This window comes from Lutra lutra, chromosome 15 (assembly GCF_902655055.1).
Source record: "Lutra lutra chromosome 15, mLutLut1.2, whole genome shotgun sequence".
NCBI classification, from domain to species: Eukaryota; Metazoa; Chordata; class Mammalia; order Carnivora; family Mustelidae; genus Lutra; species Lutra lutra.
The window spans coordinates 64,665,386-64,688,031 of NC_062292.1; the positions used below are offsets into that span (position 1 = coordinate 64,665,386).

A 22,646-nucleotide genomic window follows, 5' to 3' on the forward strand; every position below is an offset into this window, starting at 1 on the left:
CCTTCATTCTCCTCCATGTGCCTCTCTCCAGGGTTTAGGCTGGGTTCTAAGAGAGCAAAAACAGAAGGGCTTAAGGGCTCCACCTTTGTCCTTCCTGCTACATTCTCTTGGTCAAAGGAGGTCACCACGCCAGCCCAGATTTAGGTAGAGGAGAAGCAGGCTGCACTGTTGATGGGAGGGGTGACCTCCGTGTAAAGGGAGGGGAGGGATGTGGGTGACATTGTTTTTTTTTTTTTTTCTTCAAATTTTTATTTAAATTCTAGTTAGTGAGCATTTGTGTAATATTGGTTTCAGGAGTAGAGTTCAGTGATTCCTCACTTACATGGAACACCTGGTGCTCATCCTAACAAGTGCTTGCCCTTAGTACCCATCCCCCACGGAGTCCTCCCCCAGTGGGTGACATTTTTGGATTCTACCACCTTAGCCACATGGACCAGTCCTCCCATAAATAAGGTGGGGTGGTTTGACTAATTGCGGACGGTGAGGTACGAGCAAAAGTGACAGGTTTCTCTTCCGGGCTGAAGCAAAGCAAAGTCTGCACCATCCCCCAAATGTTACCATCCCTTCTGCAATCAAGTCAGCCTCATGGAAGACAGTCACCATGAGTCACCCCACACTAGGCCAGCTGCTGACTTTGCATTAACAAATAATAAGTCTCTGTTGTGTTAAGCCACTGGGGTTTGGAGGTTGTTTGTTAAGACAGTGTAACTGAGCCCATCCTTATTAAAATACATGGCTTATGTCCTTCCCCTGCCCCTAAATTCCATTCCTTTTTCTTTTTCTTTTTTTTAAAGATTTTATTTATTTACTTGTCAGAGAGAGAGCACAAGCAGGCAAAGTGGCAGGGAGAGGCAGAGAGAGAGAAGCAGGCTTCCCTCTGAGCAAGGAGCCTGACGTGGGACTTGATCTCAGGACCCTGGGATCATGACCTGAGCCAAAGGCGCGGCTTAACCGACTGAGCCACCCAGGCGTCCTTTTTTTTTTTTTTTTTTTTTTTAAGTAGGGTCCATGCTGGGTGTGGAGCTCAATGTGGGGCTTGAACTCATGTCCAAGATCTGGGCTGAGATGTCAGCTGTGTAACTGACTGAGCCACCCAGGTTCCCCACCTAAATCCAATTCTGATGCTGTTTCTGCTGCTCTGACTTGAGCCTCCCTGTTTCATCTACTGAACTTGCCCCTCTGTGCTGTTGCTTCTGACTTCCCTGGGTAAACTTCTGCCTAATATAGGCTGACCCCGGGACCTTATAGCCCCTAGTGGCTCATGTACCTGACAGATTGGACTTGGAGCCCTCCCTAACCTCCCTGCACCCCCCCCTTTGGATTTATGGAAAACAGAGGGAGTGACAGCCAGGTGACCAAGATCCTTATGGCAGGGGACTTGACCTAGTAGGCAAAGGGGAGCTGCCCATGACGTTTTTAATATGGAGAGATTTTGGGGTGGAAAGGCGTCTGAAGAATCATTTGTGGATGAGAGCAGGGTATATGGTGGGGAAGTGAGGGTGAAGAGAGTGGTCAGTTAGGGAAATGGTGGCGTAACTGTGAATGTCAAAGGTAATAATTAAATTTACATAATGTTTTATAGCTTTTACTAGTGCCAGGCAGCCCTTCCTTGTTAATCCTCATAACCCTGCAAATTCTTTCTCTTGCAGTTGGAAAAATCAAGGCTTGGAGAGGCTGGTGGTTTGCAGTTATTAAGAGGCAAAGCTGGTGGGGCGCCTGGATGGCTCAGCGGGTTAAAGCCTCTGCCTTCGGCTCAGGTCATGATCCCCAGGTCCTGGGATCCAGCCCCACATGGGGCTCTCTGCTCCGAGCCTGCTTCCTCCTGCCTCTCTGCCTACTTGTGATCTCTGTCTGTCAAATAAACAAATAAAATTCTTAAAAAAAAAAAGAGGCAAAGCTGGTACTTTGATTTCATTCATTAATTCATTCATGGAATCTTATTTGATTTAATTCAACCCCCTTTTTTTGAATCTTGCTGGGTCAGTGCTTCCAAACCTTTGCACCCTGGCCCACACAGAAAAGGATGCTATTAGCGGGGCATTCCTGGGGGAGGGGCTCCTTGGCGTAGCCCATAGACAGCACTCTCTGGTGCTGGGCGTGAGGACTAAAGTCTTCTGCCGAGATAATAATAACTGAACTCAGGGAGTGTACAACAAGAGCCTTACAAATAAGGATCCAGTATAATTTTGACTGCAGTAAACATTTAAATGGTTGTAGAAACATGGCTTGGCTTTTGCATCACTATAAAAAGTCTACAACCACCTACAAAAAGATGGGAGTAAGAGAGAAGACAGTCCAGCCAGTGACCTTGGGCATCTCCGTTCCCCTTTGAGGACAATGGAGATTCAGCTTCCTGCTGTTCCTCTCCGTGGCCACTAGAGGGTAGAGTGCAGGCGTGGCACTCACCTGGCCCCGCTCTCCAGTTCAGGGTGCAGGGGAGTGGAGGGAGCAGAGCTGGTCTGGATACTGAAGTCCTGGGCCAGAGGGGCAGTCACGGAGATGCCCAGAAGCTGCACTTGAGATTGGTCTAGATATTGACCACTGGCCTCTCCTGGGGTCTGGTCTGAAGCCATCAGGCTGTTAGGTAGCTAATGTGTGTCCTGGACCCTCACTCTGTGTGTGGCTGGGAAGGGGCTCAGGGGTGAGATGGTAAGGGCTGTGTGCCCTCCCGGCTGTTCCTGCTCCTAAAGCTTTAGCCTTGGGATTTCCAGAGGGAGCAGTGTGGTCAGCGCTGTAACCAGGAAACATCCTCGGATCCTCTGGTCCCCATCTTCCCGATTCCATTTCTCACAATCAGCCTACTGATAGTTTTCACTTTTATTTAGCTGAGCAGAAGAATCCAGGGCTTGAGCCTGTGCTGGAGAGTGGGTCAGATGGCCTCAGCAGAGAGAACATTGACCTTTGGGGGCCTCATGGCCTCGAGGTGGCCTGCTGAGGGGACAGCAGCTGGGAGCTGGTGGCCAGGAGGGAAGATATCTGTGGCACCGGACTGTTACAGAAACATGTTCTCACATCCTCTAACAGAGGCCCGTTCTCATGAGATGTCCCAGGAGAACGAAGCCCATGCCTCTTCCCTTTCTTCCCGTAGAAGCTGCAAAGAAGCTCAAGAAAGTCGCCAAAGAACAGGTGGTGAGTCTTAAACCAAACCGGTGTCCTCTCCCTGAAGCCGCCATCATGGGCGCCGGTCCTGGGGATCAGGGGGACATCCACCTGCTGTCTGTTCCTGCTCCAGCTTCTACCTGAGGAGGTTTCTAGCATGATTCTTGAGGCTTTTATGACCCACCCAGCCAAAGCAGATGTCGCCTGAGCACGGGGAGAAAGCTGTGTTCCAGGGGACACTTAATGGTGGTGGCAGGAGCTCTGGTGAGTCTGAGATTTCCCCGCACTTGTGAATTAATGGGTTAGCCTGCCACGGTTTCCTGGATGCTGGCAGAACACAGATGCCAAGACTGGGACAAAGGCTTTGCGTTTCACAGCAGCCAGAGCATCACATGGCCTCGTTCTGGCTCTGAGTCCCAGTTCCAGCCGAGGGACGTGAAGAGGGACCAGGAGATGCCCGTGTGTACGGTGGGTCTGTCTCGCAGCAGGCACACAGGGCAGGTCAAGGAATAACAGCTTTTAATTTAATTTTTTTTTTAAGATTTTATTTATTTGACAGAGAGAGATCACAAGTAGGCAGAGAGGCAGGCAGAGAGAGAGAGGGAAGCAGGCTCCCGGCCGAGCAGAGAGCCCGATGTGGGGCTCGATCCCAGGACCCTGAGACCATGACCTGAGCCGAAGACAGAGGCTTTAACCCACTGAGCCACCCAGGCGCCCCTTAATTTAATTTTTTAAAATTATTTTTGTAAAATAGAAAATCTGTTTTTTATTTTTAAAAACTAATTTATTTATTTATTTATTTATTTATTTAAGAGAGAGTGAGTGAGAGCAGAGGGGAGGGCAGAGGGAGACACAGAGAGAAGCAGATTCCCTACTGAGCAGGGAGCCCAATGTGGGGTTTGATCCCATGATCCAGAAAGGTGGGAGGTGGCAGCCCCCACAAGCTTCCCAGGACTCCTCCCTATAGACACTGACCCCAGATCCCTAAGCCCCTGCCCAGAGATAATCACTGCTGTGCTTTTTGTTATCATAACATTTTTTTTAAAGATTTTATTTATTTATTTGACAGAGAGAAATCACAAGTAAGCAGAGAGGCAGGCAGAGAGAGAGAGGAGGAAGCAGGCTCCCTGCTGAGCAGAAAGCCCGATGTGGGGCTCGAACCCAGGACCTGGGATCATGACCTGAGCCGAAGGCAGCGGCCTAACCCACTGAGCCACCCAGGCGCCCCTTGTTATCATAACATTTTTGACCTACAAGAGCTCTTTGGTACAGGAAGACACACACATTAAGTAGCAAAGATCCTCTGAGAGAAGGTGCTGAGTGACAAGCTGGACAACATGTCACTTTCTGACCTGCCTTCCTGTCCTCATTCAAGGCACGCATTGTTATTTGTAAATCAAGGAAAATATCTCCATTTGTCTTATGAAATTAAGTTCATATCCAGAAGTTTCTGTCTCCCTAAGACATCTTGGGAATTTGTCATTATTCGAAACATCACACTCCACTGGTTCAACTCGTTTATTTTTGTCTTTAATTCAATTTTAGTATTTCTTACAGTTTTTGATCTTAAGCAAGGAAAGACTTGGAGCTCTTTTGAATTATCTGGTAGCATTTAAAATGTTGAAGTCAAGGTGTCTTTTGATGAATACCAGCTCCAGAGGAACTAGACTATTTATAGAACTACAGAGCTAAAGGGTCTCTCTCCCAGAATCACAGCTGTGGCTACCACTCGCGGAGAGGGAGCTGTCCAGCTTTCCAGGGTCCAGAGAAGGCCTGGATTAGGCAATAGGTCGTTGCTTGTCTCTATGACCTACAATCATCCCACCCAAGGCGATTCTATCTTCTGTCAAAAGAAGGAGAGTTCTTATCCTCATCAGGATAAGCTCTGTTGGAGGGGGGGAACATTTTTCTTCCACTTCAGCAGCCACGCTCCAGTCACTTGTATTAAAGAGTCAGCAGTTGGGGCGCCTGGGTGGCTCAGTGAGTTAAGCCACTGCCTTCGGCTCAGGTCATGATCTCAGGGTCCTGGGATCGAGCCCCGCGTCGGGCTCTCTGCTCAGCAGGGAGCCTGTTTCCTCCTCTCTCTCTGCCTGCCTCTCTGCCTGCTTGTGATCTCTCTCTGTCAAATAAATAAACAAAAAATCTTTAAAAAAAAAAATAAAGAGTCAGCAGTTGAAGAATACCTGGTATTTTTGTTAATAATAGGCAGCCATGTCTGAAAGATGCATCATGGTGAAATTGGACATGTCCTCAGGACTTTGAGCGTGGCTTCTGCTGGGAAGTATGGAGCTGTTGTGTGAAAAGACATGGCACGGGTAATAGACTCAGGTCAAACAGAATTGTTAATTTTTCCTTAGAAACCTTCTGGCCGGGGGCCTGGGTGGCTCAGTGGGTTAAGCCTCTGCCTTCAGCTCAGGTCATGATCCCAGGGTCCTGGGATCGAGCCCCGCATCGGGCTCTCTGCTCAGTGGGGAGCCTGCTTCTCCCTCTCTCTCTCTGCCTGCCTCTCTGCCTACTTGTGATCTGTCTGTCAAATAAATAAATAAAATCTTAAAAAAAAAAAAAGAAACCTTATGGCCCTTTTAAAGATTTTCATTTATTTATTTGACAGAGAGATAAGGAGAGAACCAGAGAGCACAAACGGGGAAATGGCAGAGGGAGAGGGAGCTGAGTAGGGAGCCTGATGTGGGGCTCTATCCCAGCATCCCCCAGGATCATGACTGGGGCAAAGGCAGATGCCCAACCGACTGAGCCACCTGGGTGCCCCACCTTGTGGCCCTTTTAAATGAGAAGGGAGAGCAAAATTGTTGAGTCCCACTGGTAGGCATGTGTTGAGTTAGAGGCTGAGGTCATCTACATAGGACACCAGCATAGAGAACCCAGGAGACATAATACTGTCCAAGTCTTTTTGAAGGATTTGCAAAGGTAAACATAGACTATCAGTATCCAAGGATATCGGAGACCTTGATGTTTAATGGTAAAAAGACACAGATCATGGGGGGAATAAGGATAGAAAGGAAGGAGGAAAAACTCCTCATACCCCCGGGGAATGCAGAGCATGGAATGACGACTACACAGCGGCTAGATTGAGGAAAACTAGGAAAAAAGTCAGCACCATTGGGCTGACTGCTAGGAGATCTGGAGCATAATGGCAAGCACATTTGTTTTGCTATTTAACTAAAAGAACTGGAAACTGTCAAGAGCTTTTACACGGAATTCTAATGTCTTACAACAGTTGTAGCAATGATGTTGCAACATGGATACACTTATTTCCTATTCTGGATGCAAGGGAAATTGAGACATCTTACTTATTTATTTACTAATTTGGTTTAATTTATTTATTTTAAAGTAATCTCTATGCCCAACATGGGACTCAAACTCATGACCCCAAGATCAAGAGTCAAACGTTCCACTGACTGAGCCAGCTGGGAACCCCTGAGATATTTTATTTTATTTTATTTATTTATTTTTTTTAAAGATTTTTATTTATTTATTTGACAGAGAGATCACAAGTAGGCAGAGAGGCAGGCAGAGAGAGAGGACGAAGCAGGCTCCCTGCTGAGCAGAGAGCCCGATGCGGGGCTAGATCCCAGGACTCTGAGATCATGACCTGAGCCGAAGGCAGTGGCTTAACCCACTGAGCCACCCAGGCGCCCCGATATTTTATTTTTTTAAAATTTATTTTAAATCTTATTTTAATTTGGGGTGTCTGGGTGGCTCAGTTGATTAAACATCTGCCTTCAGTTCAGGTCGTGATCCCAGGGTCGTGGGATGGAACCTTGTCGGGCTTCCCTGCTCAGGGTGGAGCCTGCTTCTCCCTCTCCCTCTGCCTCTACCCCCACTCTAGTGCTCTCTTTCTTTCACATAAATAGATAAATAACATATTTTAAAAATCGTTTTATTTTTGTTTATTTATTTATTGAATGATAATTGACATACAACATAATATTACCTTCAGGTATACAACGTAGTGACTCAATATTTTTATTATGAAGGGATTGCCTTGAGAGGTTCAGTTACCACTTGTTTTATGTATTTATGTTTTATCTTCTTTTTCATATGTGTGTTAGTTTTGTACAGTAAAGTTTTTCTTTTTTTTTTTTTTTAAGATTTATTTGAGAGGGAGGGCAGGAGAGAGCGTGAGCAGAGGTGAGGGGCAGAGGGAGAGGGAGAAGCAGACTTCCTGCTGAGCAGGGAGCCCGACGTGGGGCTCGATTCCAAGACCCTGGGATCATGACCTGAGCTGAAGGCAGATGCTTAACTGAGACACCCAGGCACCCCAGGGTTTTCTTTTTAACAATGATGCATAAACCAATCACTTGGAGAAGCTGGGCTGGATGTGAGTTTGTGGGAAGACCTTCCTTCCATGCTTTTCTCTCTCAGTGCATATGCATCCCATCAAGTCTTTTGCCTCAAGTACATTCTGAGTTATTTTGACATGGACTGGCCACTGGCGATAAATCTGAGCCCACAAACAGCAATCCTCTATCAAAAGCCATTATTTATTCCTCCTTTTACACTCTTACCAACCCTCCCCCTCATCCCAACAATTTCCAGCTTGTCAACACCCACAACCCCGCCTCAGACTCAGCCCTGCCACTGCGTTTAGGCTGATGTGTAGTGGAAAGAGGCGTCGCCTGTGACTGGAACCTCGTAACCCTTCCCTCACTCCCTCAGCCCCTCTACACTGCCAGCGCTGGTTCCCGTCTTCCAGAGCACAAGGAAGTTCAGTGATCAGAGGAGTTGATCTAAAATGCATGAAAGGGGGGTGCCTGGGTGGCTCAGTCTGTTAAGCATCTGTCTTCGGCTTGGGTCATGATCCTGGGGTCCTGGGAGCCAGCCCTGCATCAGGGTCCCTGCTCGGCGGGGAGCCTGCTTCCCCCTCTGCCTGCTTTGCTTGTGCACACACTCTCTCTGACAAATAAATAAATAAAATCTTTTAAAAAAGGGCAAAAGGGCCCAAAGTGAAGAGGAGAAAGGTGGGAAGGACCAGCTCTGGGTGTTAAAGGAATCCCACTGACCAGCAGCAATGGGGCCACTACTCCTTTTGGATAAGTGAGCAGTTCAGCTCCAAATCCCACCTGACAGCCTGTTTCCAGAGCCATCTCTGGTGCTATGTATCTTAGCCCAGGTCCTCCACAAAGCAAAGCCTGTGGAAAAGATGAACGTGCAAACGTGACTGGAAAGGAGCAGATTCTGGGAGGCGGGGATGAGGAAAGGAGGGAAAAGAGGTGAGAAATGATTTGAATCTGTGTCATTTGTGGCCCTGCCTACCTCTTTACCCCAATTCTCTAAGAGGTGTGGGGGCAGAGACTTCCCAGTCTCTGCCCCATGTCCTGTGGTGCATCTCCAGCCTGGGAGAGAGTGGCCGAGAACAGTTGAAGTATGAGGAACAGGGACAACTATGGGCGGAGAGAGGAAGGGGTGTGACAGAGGGAAGGGTCAGCAGATAAAGAAAGTGAAGAGCAGAAGAGGAAGGGAAGGGAGGGAGAGGGGGCAAAGTTGTGCTGAGGGGAAGGAACATGGAGGAAGGAGAGAAAGATGGAGAAGTGACTGAAGAGAAGGGAAGGTATTCATGTGTCCAAGAAACAAGCCAACCCACTGAGCTCTGTTCACATTGCAGAATCATGAGCAAAAAGAAATGACTGCTCTTTTGGGGTGCCTGCGTGGCTCAGTTGTGATCTCGGGGATCTGGGATCAAGTCCTGCGTCATGGAGCTCCGCGCTCGGCAGGGTCTGCTGGTCCCTCTCCCTCCGCCCCTCCCACATGCGTACATGTCGCTCTCTCTCAAATTGTAAAAATCTTAAAAAAAAAAATGAAGGAAATGATTGCTATTTTAAGCCACTAAGTCTTGGAGTGGTTTGTTATGTGGCAATAGGTGACTGCTCTGCCCTCTATGGTGCGGAGTTCCGGCTTGGTGCTCTCGCAGACCATGTAGATGTTTTAATGGGATTGCGGAGGTTCCTGTCTTGTAAGGATCTTTGTTGACAGCTGTATGGAGAAGGGGTGGAGGGGGGCTGGTACTGGACACAGAAGAGGTTTAGAAATGGTCAGGGGACAATTTCAGAAGTGGAGGCCACCAGAGGGCCTTGTTATAGGGCTTGCCAACACCAGTCCCATGTCCAGATGATTAATTTGAAGCAATCAGGATGGTTCCACCATCCTGGCCAGAGGTTGGTTCAAGAGTGGGCATTTTTTTTTTTTTTTACAGTAAGCTTTATGCCCAGTGTGGGGCTTGTAACTCACGACCCTGAGATCAAGAGTCACATGCTCCAGGGACCGAGCCAGCCAGGTGCCCCACGAGTGGGCATCTGACCCATTTCTGGTCAATGAGGCATGAGGAAAAGTGTGCTGGGCCTCTGGAAGAAGCTTCCTTACCTCTATAATGGAGCCACAGGAGGAGAGGGTCCCTCTGCCCTCTGGACATTTATTTGACGTATAGATTGTTATGGGTTGAACTGTGTTCTCCCAAATTCATATGTCAGAGTCCTAACCCTCGTACGTCTGAATGTGACTATCTGGGGACAGGGTCTGCAGAAAGGTGACTGAGTTAACATGAGGCCATTTGAGTGGGTGCTAATCCAATCTGACTGGGGTGCTTGAGAGAAGAGGAAATGTGGACACACAGGGTCATTAGGGATGTGCACGGGCCACACGAGGCCATGGTGAGGAGGGCGCCATCTGCAAGCCAAGGAGAGAGGCCTCAGGAGAAACCAGAGCTGCTGACACCTAGATCATGGACTTCCAGTCCGCAGAACCATGAGAAAACGCATTTCTGTTGTTTCAGCCCCCGACCCTGGGTATTTCATTAGGGCAGCCCTGGCAAAGTGGTAGGTGGGTGATGATGGGGACTCTAGCAGACGTCTCACTCAGCCGGATGGTGCAGCCGGGGTGGAGACAACAGTAGGGCCCTTGAAGACATCATAATGCTGTTGAGTAGATGAAGCCCGAGCTGCCATGCTCTGGATTTCCCAATTCGTGAGGCGATTTGTTTGCTTTGTGTTTAAGCCACTTTGAGGTGGGATTTCTATTAGTCACAGCTGACAGCATCCTAACTGATCCAGACCTGAGCCAAATTTGTGTCAGAGTGCTGGGATGTGGGGAAGGTGGTGTGGGGAACAGATTTAAGAGGAAATAGGAGCTAAGATCAATGGGACACATTCACGGTTGTGTCTGGATGATAGTGATCAGAATGGGTGATGTCCCTAAGATTAGAGCTACCATTTCCCCAGACTCTTAGGTGCCATCAGCTGTCCATGTCGATTGTTCCGTGACTATACCACAAAGGAGGGAATGCACAATGCTCTTAAAGATGTCAAAACATGAAAAAATGTGTCTTAGAATCAATAAAAGAAAGGACCAAAGAAGTATAAATTTTCTTTGAAGATTTTCTTCTTGGGGCTGTCCTATATTCTTTTTTCTTCTTTTTTTTTTTTTTTAAAGATTTTATTTATTTATTTGACAGAGAGAGATCACAAGTAGACGGAGAGGCAGGCAGAGAGAGAGAGAGAGAGAGAGAAGTAAGCAGGCTCCCTGCCGAGAAGAGAGCCCGATGCGGGACTCGATCCCAGGACCCTGAGATCATGACCTGAGCCGAAGGCAGCGGCTTAACCCACTGAGCCACCCAGGCACCCTATTCTTTTTTCAATGTATCTGAGTATTGTGTGTGAATCTGGGAGGTGGGTATGAGGGAAGAAGGGAAGAAGTACTTTGAGCCTACAAAGTGCACAGCACCTTAGCAAAATAGAGGCAAACTTTTTTTAAGAATTGCAGTATTATCAGTGCTTTAATAACATTATGTGTTACGTATGTGGTGTGACTGGGGAGGGACTGCTTGGTTCTCTTGAAGCTGAAGAGCAGTGGTGGGGAGGAGGCTGGAGGCATTGGGGGCAGTTTGTGCTGAATTATTCTCAAATGCAGTTTCTTCCCTGGCACTCATCTCACCAGCTTGTCACAAAATGAGGACATTAAGGACAAAGTACAGTCTTTTTATGAAGTTAAATTTAATTCAGCTAAAGGTTTATATTTATTGTGACATGATTACATTCTTATTTTGTTGTTAAAATTTCCTTTTTTAAAAAAATATTTTTTTGTTTATTCATTTGAGAGAGAGAGAGAGAGCATGAGCAGGGGGGAGGGTCAGAGTGAGAGGGAGAAGCAGGCTCCCCGCTGAGCAAGGAGCCTGACACAAGGCTTGATCCCAGGACCCCAGGATCATGACCTGAGCTGAAGGCAGTTGCTTAACCAACTAACCCACCCAGGTACCCCCAAATTTCCTTTTTTAAATAAAATGATAATGATGATTGCTATTTAATTTAACAAGATGTTTTTACTTTGTTGTTTTTTTAAAAAGATATTTATTTATTTATTTATTTGAGAGAGAGAGACAAAGAGAATGAGAGAGAGAGTGCACAAGCATGGGGAGGGGTAGAGGGGGAGAGAGAGAGAGAGAATCCCAGGTCAACTTTGCTCTGAGCATGCAGTCTAATGTGGGGCTGGATCTCAGACCCTGAGATCACGACCTGAGCTGAAATCAAGAGTCGGATGCCTAACTGACTGGCCCACCCAGATACCTCAGAATGTTTTTATTTTGTAAGACACAAAAGGGGCACCTGGCTGGCTCATTCAGTGGAGTGTGGAGCTCTTGATCTCGAGGCTTGAGCCCCACATTGGGTGTAGCAATTACTTCAAAATAAAATCTTTAAGGAAAAAAAAAAGACACACACAAAAATCCCCCCCAAACAATATCAACTCTTACTGGTCTTCTCATCTGTTTTCTTTGAGGGAAATCCTCAGGTCCAGGAATCCCCTACTCGAGGCTCCCCATGGTCCTGGTCTCTTCCAGCCAGAGAGGACGTCTCTGAGGCGCACCGAGGCCTCCTCCTGCTGTAGGCTGTAGGCTGTAGGCTTGAGCTGCAGGCTTAGTGCTGATTCATGGCCTCTGGTGTGATCTGGCCTGCAGCAGTTAGGGGGTTGGCTGAACCTGTCATGGGTCTAGACTCTGCCTCTGTGTGGCCCGGAGGGGGCTCTGGAAAGAACTATGTCCCCTCCCAGCCACTCCCCACTTCAGTGACTTTAGCCTTGGGATTTCCAGAGGGAGCTGTGTGGTCTGTTTTGTGCCCAGGAATGTTCTCTCCACAATGAGAATAACAATGGCATTAAACAAAAATTTATTTATTTATTTATTTATTTATTTATTTGACAGAGACACAGCAAGAGAGAGAACACAGCTGGGAGAGTGGGAGAGGGAGAAGCAGGCTTCCCAGTGACGTGGGGCTTAATCCCAGGACTCTGGGATCATGACCTGAGCTGAAGGCAGACAGACGCTTAACGACTGAGCCACCCTGGCGCCCCTAATAATGGCATTTTCAATTTGTATTTCTCTTCACTGTTTTTTTAGAGAACTAAAGCATCTTTCTAAATGTCATCTCCCTTGATCTTCACAACATCGTGTGTATTAGCTCCATTTTAGGTGTGAGGAAACTGAGGCTCAGATGTCGTTAGCCACTTGCCCCCCGTGCGGCCTCTCTGTTCTCCTGTCCCACCTCAGCGTCTCTCTTCTGTTCTCCTGGGCTCATCTTTTATCACTTATTCTTCTCAATGTAATTTTCTGTTAACTTCTCAGCAACTCGTCTGGATGTGAGTTCCTTATTTCCTTGAATGCCCCATACCCAGGGCAGGGCCTCGCGGAGCATCATGGTGTATGGCCGGGGCAGGTGAGTCAGCGCTGGACATGGCATCAGAGAAGCTGAGTGGCAACGACGCTGGGAGTCTCAGGGCCTCACCTCACCGGTTCTGCTGCAGAGGTGGGATGGTTTGGGGCTCGGAGCAAGGAGAGGCTGGTTGTGTCAAATATGCAGTAAGACTGAAACTTTACGTCTTCTCTGGCTGTGGTCACTACTCCACCGGAAACATGGGCCTGTTCTTCTCTGTCTCCATCTCTGCCCAGAGGCTGCAAGGAAATCAAACAGGGGAGCCGTGGTGCACACGGTGAGTGATGAAGAATTTAAATAGGCAGGACAGGGGTCCCTGATGGCTCAGCTGACGAAGCATCCGGCTCTTGATCTCAGCTCAGGTCTTGATCTCAGGGTTGTGAGTTCAAGCCCTGCATGGGGCTCCACGCTGGGTATGGAGCCTGCTTGAAAAAAAAAAAAAAAAAAAAAGTCAGGGCCATCAGGTTTTTGTCCTCTGGGAGGCTGTTGTCTAAAATTGTGGTAAACTATATATACTACAAAATTTGCCATTTTAATCATCTTTATGTGTTTAGTTCAGTGGTATTAATCGCCTTCACAATATTGTGCAACGATGACCACTGTTTATTTCTCAAACCTTTCATCACCCCAAACAGAAACTCTGTGCCTGTTAAGCAATAATTCCACGTTCCTTCCATCCGCCAGCCCGTGGTGTTCTTTGTTCTACTCTTTATCTCTAGGAATTTGCCTACGCTACGTCCTTCACGTAAATGGAATCATACAATATTTACCCTTTTGCATCTGACTTATTTCACTTGGCATGATGTTTTCAAGACTTATTCACGTTGTGATGTCTGTCAGAATTTCATTCCTGGGCACTGGGGTGGCTCCGTCATTAAGCATCTGCCTTCAGCTCAGGTCATGATCCCAGGGTCCTGGGATGGAGCCCCGTGTTGGGCTCTCTGCTTGGCAGTTAGCCTGCTTCTCTCTCTGCTGTTCCCCCTGCTTGTGCTCTCTCACTCTCTTTGTCAAATAAGTGAATAAAATCTTAAAGGAAAAAAAGAACTTCGTCCTTGCTTATCCCTTGTATGCTATAAAATATTTTTATCCGGTCATTGGATATGGTCATCTCTGTGGGACACTTGGGGTGTTTCCACATTTTGGCCACTAAAAAATGCTGCAGTGAATACTGGCATATACTACCTGAATCTGTTTTCAATTCTTTTTTTTTTTTAAACATTTTTTATTTATTTCACACACAGAGAGAGATCACAAGTAGGCAGAGAGGCAGGCAGAGAGAGAGAGAGAGGAGGAAGCAAGCTCCCCGCTGAGCAGAGAGCCCGATGCGGGGCTCGATCCCAGAACCCTGGGATCCTGACCTGAGCTGAAGGCAGAGGCTCTAACCCACTGAGCCACCCAGGCACCCCTCTTTTTTTTTTAATGGAAACTGGGGCATTTCTCCTTCCTTGTGTCCTTCCCTCCCTGTCTCTCTGTCTTCTGTGAACCACTACACAACCCAAGAACTGGAATGTTATTATTAACCTACACCTACCCATTTGTTTCTCTGGATCACTCTACCCCCTCCTTGCTTCTCCCTCAATAGTAGATGTTGTCTGATTTTGTGTTGATTATTCTATTGTTTAAATTACTTTTTAACAATCACACACAGGCATCCACATCACACATATGCTTAAGTGATATATTGTTTAATTTCTTTAATTTTCAAACTACTATATGAAAATACTATATATTGTTTTTGGAACATCCTTTTTTCCTTTGATATATAACTATGATTACCCTATACTGTTACACATTCCTATGTTCATTTCCTTTCTTTTCTTTTTTTTTTTTTGTGAAGATTTTATTTATTTATTTGGCAGACAGAGATCACAAGTAGGCAGAGAGGCAGGCAGAGAGAGACGGGGAAGCAAGCTCCCCACCGAGCAGAGAGCCCGATGTGGGACTCGATCCCAGGACTCCGGGATCATGACCTGAGCCAGGGTTCAGGGGTTCGTGACCTGAGCTAAAATCAAGAGTCAGACGCCGAACCAACTCAGCCACCCAGGCACCCCTCATACATTCATTTTCAATACTATGTATATATATCATTGTATGAATACAGAACATTTTTTCTGCTACCCTGTTTTTGAGCATTTGTTTTGTTTCCAGATTTTTTTTCCCCAATGAAGAACAATGCTGCTAGGAGCATTGTTGTGTGTGTCTCCAGGTACATATGTGCTCACATTTCTTTTGAGTATGTGACTAGAAGTCAAATTCCTGGATCATTAGAATTTATGAATATTCAACTTTACAAGATAATATCAATTTTTTAAAAGATTTTATTTATTTATTTGACAGAGAGAAGGAGATCACAAGTAGGTAGAGAGGCAGGCAGAGAGAGAGGGGGGAGAGCAGGCTCCCCGCTGAGCAGAGAGCCCGATGCGGGGCTCGATCCCAGGACCCTTAGATCATGACCTGAGCCAAAGGCAGAGGCTTAACCCACTGAGCCACCCAGGTGCCCTCAATTTTTTTTCCAAAAAAAATTATACCAATTTACACTTTCATCAGCAATATACAACTGTTCAGTTGATCCACATGCTCTTGAATACTTGGTGTCATCAGCCTTCTTTATTTTTGTCAATTAAACTCTGAATTTGCATTTCTCCATTCCTAGGGAGGTTGAATATCTTTTCATATGTTTATTGGTCATATGTGTCTCTTTCTTTATGGAGTGCTCGTTCGTATATTCTGCAGAATTTTCTACTGGATTATCTTTTCTTCTTATTGATTAATAAAAATATTTTATATATTAGTATTAATTGACACTAATCCTTTGTTAGTTATATGTGTTGCAAATATATTCTCTCCATGTATTATCTTATACTTTTCCTTATTTTTTAAAAATTTTTTAAAAAAGATTTTAATTATTTATTTGTCAGAGAGAGAGAGAGAGAGAGAGAGAGTGAGAGCGCACAAGCAGATAGAGTGGCAGGCAGAGGCAGAGAGAGAAGCAGGCTCCCCGCCAAGCAAGGAGCCTGATGAGGAACTCCATTCCAGGACCTAGGATCATGACCTGAGCCAAAGGCAGTGGCTTAACCCACTGAGCCATTCAGGCGTCCCCACTTTTACTTATTGATGGTATTTGTTGAGGAACAAGAATTCTCAATGATAAAGATTTTTCTGGTCTTTTCTGAGTAGCATAGGATTAGGAAATAAGAAAAGTATGTGGTCTGTATTAGTTTCCTATATTCAGGAACTTTTGCTGAAAATAGCTAAGCTTTACTGTGAAAAATTATTATTGTCAGAGCACTTCACTCGGGATCTTGATTATTCGAAGAAATGAGGTTGGGTAAAACTGTTGTAATGGCTGTCAAATACATTTATTTATTCATTATTGTTACTATTGCTATTTTTATCATTCTTTTTGGATATGCCAAAGATATTTTTTAAAAAAAGATTTGTGTTTATTTAACAGAAAGAGACACAGTGAGAGAGGGAATACAAGCAGGGGGAGTGGGAGAGAGAGAAGCCGGCTTCCCGCTAAGCTGGGAACCCGATGCAGGGTTTGATCCTAGGACCCTGGGATCATGACCTGAGCCAAAGGCAGACACTTAATGACGGAGCCACCCACGTGCCCCGCCAAACGCATTTAAAGAAAGTTCGAAATCTTGGGAACATAGAGAAGTGGAGAAGGAGAGTGAAAGGTTTACTATTTCTCTTGTTCCGTTATCTTGAAATTTCAAAGAAGTGAATAACTGTAGGATTCCCACAGCAAATTCCCTAAAGAATGGGGAAAACAACTCTGCTACGCAGACTACACTTCCATCTGTTGCACAGTTTCTCTGCACTATCACTTCTGAGGAGAATTCAGTGGCTTTCACTGTAGATACGACTAAGACCTGGGAAGTCAGTGATGGTTGAAATGATAGAAAAACAAGAATTCCATTGGTCTTTCACGAAGCACTGCATATTGATCCTGTTATTTCATCAATAGTATCTAGAAGTTTAGGCTAGTGGGATTCCAAGTGGGGTGGATACGGTAGTTATTGTTATTTTTTAAAGATTTTATTTATTTGTTTGAGAGAGAGAGAGCGCAGGAGGGGGAACAGAAGAAGAGGGACAAGCAGTACGGGGGTCAATCCCATGACCTGAGCCGCCGAAATCCAGTGTCAGCCTCTTAACCGACTGAGCCACCAGGTGCCCCAGTTTTAAGTAATTAAGTAATTAAGTAAAAGTAAGTAACTAAAACAAGTGTTACTATTGTGTATGCAGACACACACACACACACACACACACACAATGTTTGTACAAAAAGTGCTTAAGATACACGAGAAGCATGACTGTGCTAAACAATGTGCGCGCAGAATTGGCAGCTGAGCTGCAGCCAGGAGAACAAGCAAAACTTTAAAGATTCAACAAATTAAGAGCAAAAAGACGAACAGGGCAGGAGGAACCACAGCATTTAGAAAAGAAAAGGATCTGGAAGGGAGAGATAAACTGTTATTTTTGTGACTTGAAAAAGAGATTGGGAGTCACATTTCTAGGGTCCAAGACCCAAAAGTTGGCCTTTGATGTCATTTGAAAAGAATTACTGAATTTAAAACACAAGGCAACAAAAGTGTCTGCTAGGGACTTATAAACCTGAAATGATGCTTTAGAAGTTGATTTATTTTCAACAACTAGTGGTGTTTCTAACTGCCTGGACCTGTGCTGGGTTGTACAGTTGGGATGGAAGACAGGAGAAAATCATCAGGGGAGAGAGTGGGATGAGGGCAGGTCAAAGCGTGTGATTCCCAAGGCTCCCTCCTAGCGAGAAGAAAGCACACACGCGCGCTAAGGAGCAGCATCCGAGACTCCTAGAAGGGCAGGTCTACCAGAAAGACTCTGAGAACTTTGCAAGAATAGTTATGTAGGGAAGTGGGAGCGGCGCGGGGTTGGGGAAGGGAAAGGGAAACTCCGAGGGGAACCGGAAATCCAGTCTGGGCTCTTCATCTCCCGTGGTGTATTGAGTAGGTCTGTGGGCCTGTGCAGCCCGCATGGGAGGAGTAACTGCACAGAAGCAGGGACGTTGCCGACACTGATATGGATTATGCAAGACAGATGACGACCTGAAACAGAAGACAATGCTCCAGGATGAAGGTTTGCCGCGTTGTCAGTTGTAAGTTTCAGGTTAGGATACTGACCTGCGATCAAACGCACTTGTTTTTAGAGTCACCAATGTGACACGACTTGAAGAGTGAGAGGGAACTTGGGCTTGAATAAATTACCTTATTGTTAAAGCCTTGATTTTGGGGGTGCCTGGGTGGCTCAGTCGTTAAGCGTCTGCCTTTAGCTCAGGTCATGATCCTGGGGTCCTGGATTCGAGCCCTGCATCGGGCTCCCTGCTCCGTCGGGAAGCCTGCTTTGCCCTCTCCTGCTCCCCGCTCTTGTGTTCCCTCTCTTGCTGTGTCTCTCTCTCTGTCAAATAAATAAAATCTTTTAAAAAAGGCTTGATTTTGATCTTCTATATTATAATTCACAAAATTGGTATAGTTCGCAGACTAGGCGGCAGGGCACCTCAGAGTCACTCTATTTTCATTTTCTTTTTTGTAAAGCACTCTGATATAGTAATGCATCAAAAAAAACCCTCAGCATATAATTTGGTATCATCTGATTCTGATTTACACTACATATGAAAAGATACTAACAAATAAGACAAGTTTATATTTAATTATCTTTCCATCGTATAAAGCAATTCAGTGATGCATTTCTCCTGCGATTTGTGAAAATTTCATTCATTTTTTTTACGTAGAAACACCTTTTTGAAATTAAAAAAATTTTTTTAAAGATATTAATTCATTTGACAGAGAGAGAGAGAGAGATCACAGGTAGGCAGAGGGGCAGGCAGAGAGAGAGGGAGAAGCAGGCTCCCCGCTGAGCAGCGAGCCTGATGCGGGGCTCAATCCCAGGACCCTGAGACCAGGACCTGAGCCGAAGGCAGAGGCTTAACCCACTGAGCTACCCAGGCATCCCAATTTTAAAATTTTTTAAAAGAGATTTTTATTTATTTGAGAGAGCACGAGTGGGATGAGGGGCAGAGGACGAAGCAGACTCTCCACCGAGGAGGGAGCCTGACATGGGGCTTGATCCTGGGGTCTCCAGGATTGTGACCTGAGCTGAGGGCAGACACTTAACGGACTGAACCACCCAGGTGTCCCAGAAACACCTTAAAAAAAAAAAAGATTTTATTTTTAAGTGATCTCTACACCCAGTGCAGGACACGAAATCACGACCCCAAGGTCAACAGTCACATGCTCCATGGACTGAGGCAGCCAGGGGCCCCTGTAGAAACACCTCGTTCTAGCGCAGAGCAGTAGAGATGGAGCCCCATTTCCTACACCATATTGCTAGTGTCAGGGAGCTGGCCTCCAGTTCTCTGACAGAGCTATTTCTCCACGCTGAAGCCAGAGAGCAGGTCCCTTGTTCCCGAGATGAGCCCTGATGTGGATTGTTTCAGATGGGGCTCCAGCAGGTCATTTGCTGCCCTGTGTATTGCTTTTAAAAGTCTTGATCTTCTTGGTGGGAGTATCGCCTTCCTCCAATTTAGCCTGAACCTGAACATCATCACACCCAACAAATAAACAGTAACTGGCTGGTTTTCTTCTGGCAAAGTGGAGGCCTAAAGAAGATAAACGTACACAGAAGGAGAAGCAGTGCTCTAGCCTTTGTGAGAAAGACGGAGAGAGAAAGGCCCAGAATAATGGCTGTACTTGTCCAAAACTCAGCCATGGCTTCAGAAGCACAGACAGTGCTCAGGTGGTTGGGAAATAAGGATCATGTGTTCTCATTTAGTGACTACCGCTTTCTTTCTTCTTCTGCAGTTTCAGATAAGAATGTTTCCTGTTTTCCTGGGGTCCTAGAGTAGAACTTCCCCTTTCACTAGTTGCTCACTGGTGGTCTTTGAACACCCTTTCCAATCCCTCCTTTATAGCCAGTCTCCCCGACACACTTCTGATGGCTGGAAGTGCAGCCTGGAAGGGAAGTCCCCAGATGGCCCAGACACCTGCTGATCAAAGACAGAGAAGTTTCTTCATTACTCATAGGTTAGGGAGCCTGAGGCGTTGATTCGTGGTCTGTTGGTCACCCACTAGACCTGGAGCCCCTAAGTGTCGACTGGGAGTGTTTACTGCTCTGTCTCTCTCTCTCTCTCCTTTTTTTTTTTTTTTTTTTTTTTTTAGAGGGTTGGGGTGAGGCAGCAGGACAGGGAGAGAGAGAATTTCAAGCAGACTTCACACTCAACATGGGCTTGATTTCACAACCATAAGCCAAAACCAAGAGTCAACTGAGCCACCCAGGTGCCCACCTGCTGTCTCCTTGTTGTCCCTAGGACAACATTTTGTATTTTGTATCTCAGCTTGGTGTCCCTTCTAATTCATGGATCTGGGTCCTCACAAAGTAAGCCTAGAGTCCATCCAGCTCAGCTGCCATCACTGGCTCTGGGATTTACTCTTCCGTTCCCCCAACAGGTTCCAGGGAGTTTTCTCTAGTTCTGGTGGAGAATCTCGGCAAGCCTGGAAGATGTGACTTCTAGCAGGGGGAGTCATTACTCCTGATCTTGGAGACCACAGGCCCATTGTATTTAGGAAGACTTGCCAGAAACCTGTAAGATAATGACTGACTCGCTTCAGGCCTCCTGCTCCCATTTTCTCCTTCCTTTCCCCTGATTCTCCCAGCAAAAGTAATAAAAGTTGCTCTTATTTTCAAGCAGTTTCCTTGATGTGGTCAGTTGTGCTCAGGCTTTCAGCTCAGCCTGGGGCTCAAATCCCAGTTCTACCTGTAACTTGGTTTTCTTTTCCTTTTTTTTTTAAATAAAGATTTTATTTATTTATTTGACAGAGAGAGAGCACAGGAGAGCACAGGCAGGCAGAGGGGCAGAGGAAGAGGGAGAAGCTGACTCCTTGCTGAGCAGGGATCCTGATGCAGGGCTCAATCCCAGGACCCTGAGATCATGACCTGAGCCGAAGGGAGATGTATTAACTGACTGAGCCACCCAGGTGCCCTTATCTAATTATTTTTTAAAGTAGACTCCATGCCTAAGGTGGGGCTTGAACTCATTACACTGAGACCAAGAGTCAAGCATGGTCTACTGACTGAGCCAGCCAAGTGCCCCAGGCTCAAATTTTTTTCTCTTACACTGCAGCCCTTAAGCTTTTATACTCTTCCTTGGCCTCATCATCACCTACCACTGCACCCCACAAGTAGTGACTGTAATACTTTTTGTGACTGAGGCCATACCATTATGTACATCCTTCAGACTTCTAAGGATAACAGCTGTGAGGACAGCCTTCTCAGGAGTAAGGGGAATGTGGGACTCCAAAACTCTGATAGTTGAAAGCAAAGATCAATGTCCAGAGCTGGATTAGCATATTTCACTTTTCTAAAGAACAAGAAAAAGCAGACTGTGTAGTGAGATGAGCCCTGGACTAGGAACACTGGTTAATACTGTGTCAATGGGTAGGGAGGGATATTTTAAAATTTAATGGAATTCTAAAATGAAAACTTATTATTAAAAAATAAAATGGATTACTATTTCTAAAAACAGTTACAGTAATTCAATTGGATAATATATTTAGATCATGAAGTTTTGCTTTCTTAAAACCAGCCAATAGACAGATTAATCACAATGAATGTTTGGTCATTGATTGATGGTTAATTTTTTATGTCAGTCTGACTAGACCATAGGGTACACAGATATTTAGTTAAACATTATTCTGGATGTTTCTATGAAAGAATTTTAGATGAGATTAACATTTAAAGATTTATTTATTTATTTTAGAGAGGGGAGGGGCATAGGGAGAGGGAGAGAAGCAAATTCCTCACTGAGCATATAGCCTGATGTAGGGCTTGATTCCATATCCTTGATATCATGACCTGAGCTGAAATCAAGAATCAGATGCTTGGGGTCCCTGGGTGGTCTGCTTTTGGCTCAGGCCATGATCCCGGAGTCCTGGGATTAAGCCCTGCATCGGGCTTTCTGCTTAGCAGCCCTCTCCCCCTGCCTGCCACTCCACCGGCTTGTGCTCTCATTCTCTCTCTGTTAAGTAAATAAATAAAATTAAAAAAAAAAAGTCAAATGCTTAACCAACTGAGCTACTTGGACACTGTGAGAATTTAACATTTAAATTGGTCATCTGAGTAAAGCAGATTGCCCTATCTGATAGGGTAGGTGGGCCCTATCTGATCAGTTGAAGGTCTGAATAGAACAAGTCTTCCCCTCCTACAAGTAAGAGAGAATTCTCCTGCTTGATGGCCTTTGAACTGGGACATTGGCTCTACAGATTTCGGACTTGGCAGCCTCCATAATTGCATGAACCAATTCTTTAAAATAAATCTCTACTTCCATCTTTATCTCTATCTCTGCATTTGTGTCCACATGTCTCCTAGTTACTCTGTGTCTCTGGAAGACTCTAAAGCACTGGTCTTATGTTATGTAGTTGAAAATCTGGAAACTTGGAGAACTGATATATTTTTAGTCATCATATGCATAATATAGTCATTGTAAAATATGTAAGAATAAAAAGTCAGTCACACTCTCACTCAACCCTTCTTAAAATTCTGTTTCTTTATCAAAAGTTTACTGTCATGATTGTTTTCCCTTGGGTATATTTCTCTGCATTTACAATTATTCAGAGAACATAAATTCACACACTTAGTTCTGTCCACCTAAACAGAATTATATTATGCACATTGCCTTGTGAATGTCTTAGACCTTTTTTTTTTTTAAAAAAAGAATTAATTTATTTGACAGAGAGAGACACAGGGAGAGAGGGAACACAAGCAGGGGCAGAGAGAAAGGGAGAAGTAGGCTTCCTGCTG

At 45.6% G+C, this 22,646-nt stretch overlaps 1 protein-coding gene across 1 annotated transcript in view; it reads left to right on the forward strand.

Moving 5' to 3' along the window:
• The first annotated feature begins 8,817 nt into the window (after positions 1-8,817).
• The window catches only part of CD244 (CD244 molecule), a 46,468-nt gene continuing 32,639 nt past the window's right edge, over positions 8,818-22,646 (forward strand). The window contains exons 1-2 of the mRNA XM_047705479.1: positions 8,818-8,866; positions 12,985-13,089. Of these exons, the coding sequence (XP_047561435.1) occupies position 8,866; positions 12,985-13,089 (106 nt within the window). The 5' untranslated portion in view covers positions 8,818-8,865. The remainder of the gene's footprint in view (positions 8,867-12,984; positions 13,090-22,646) is intronic.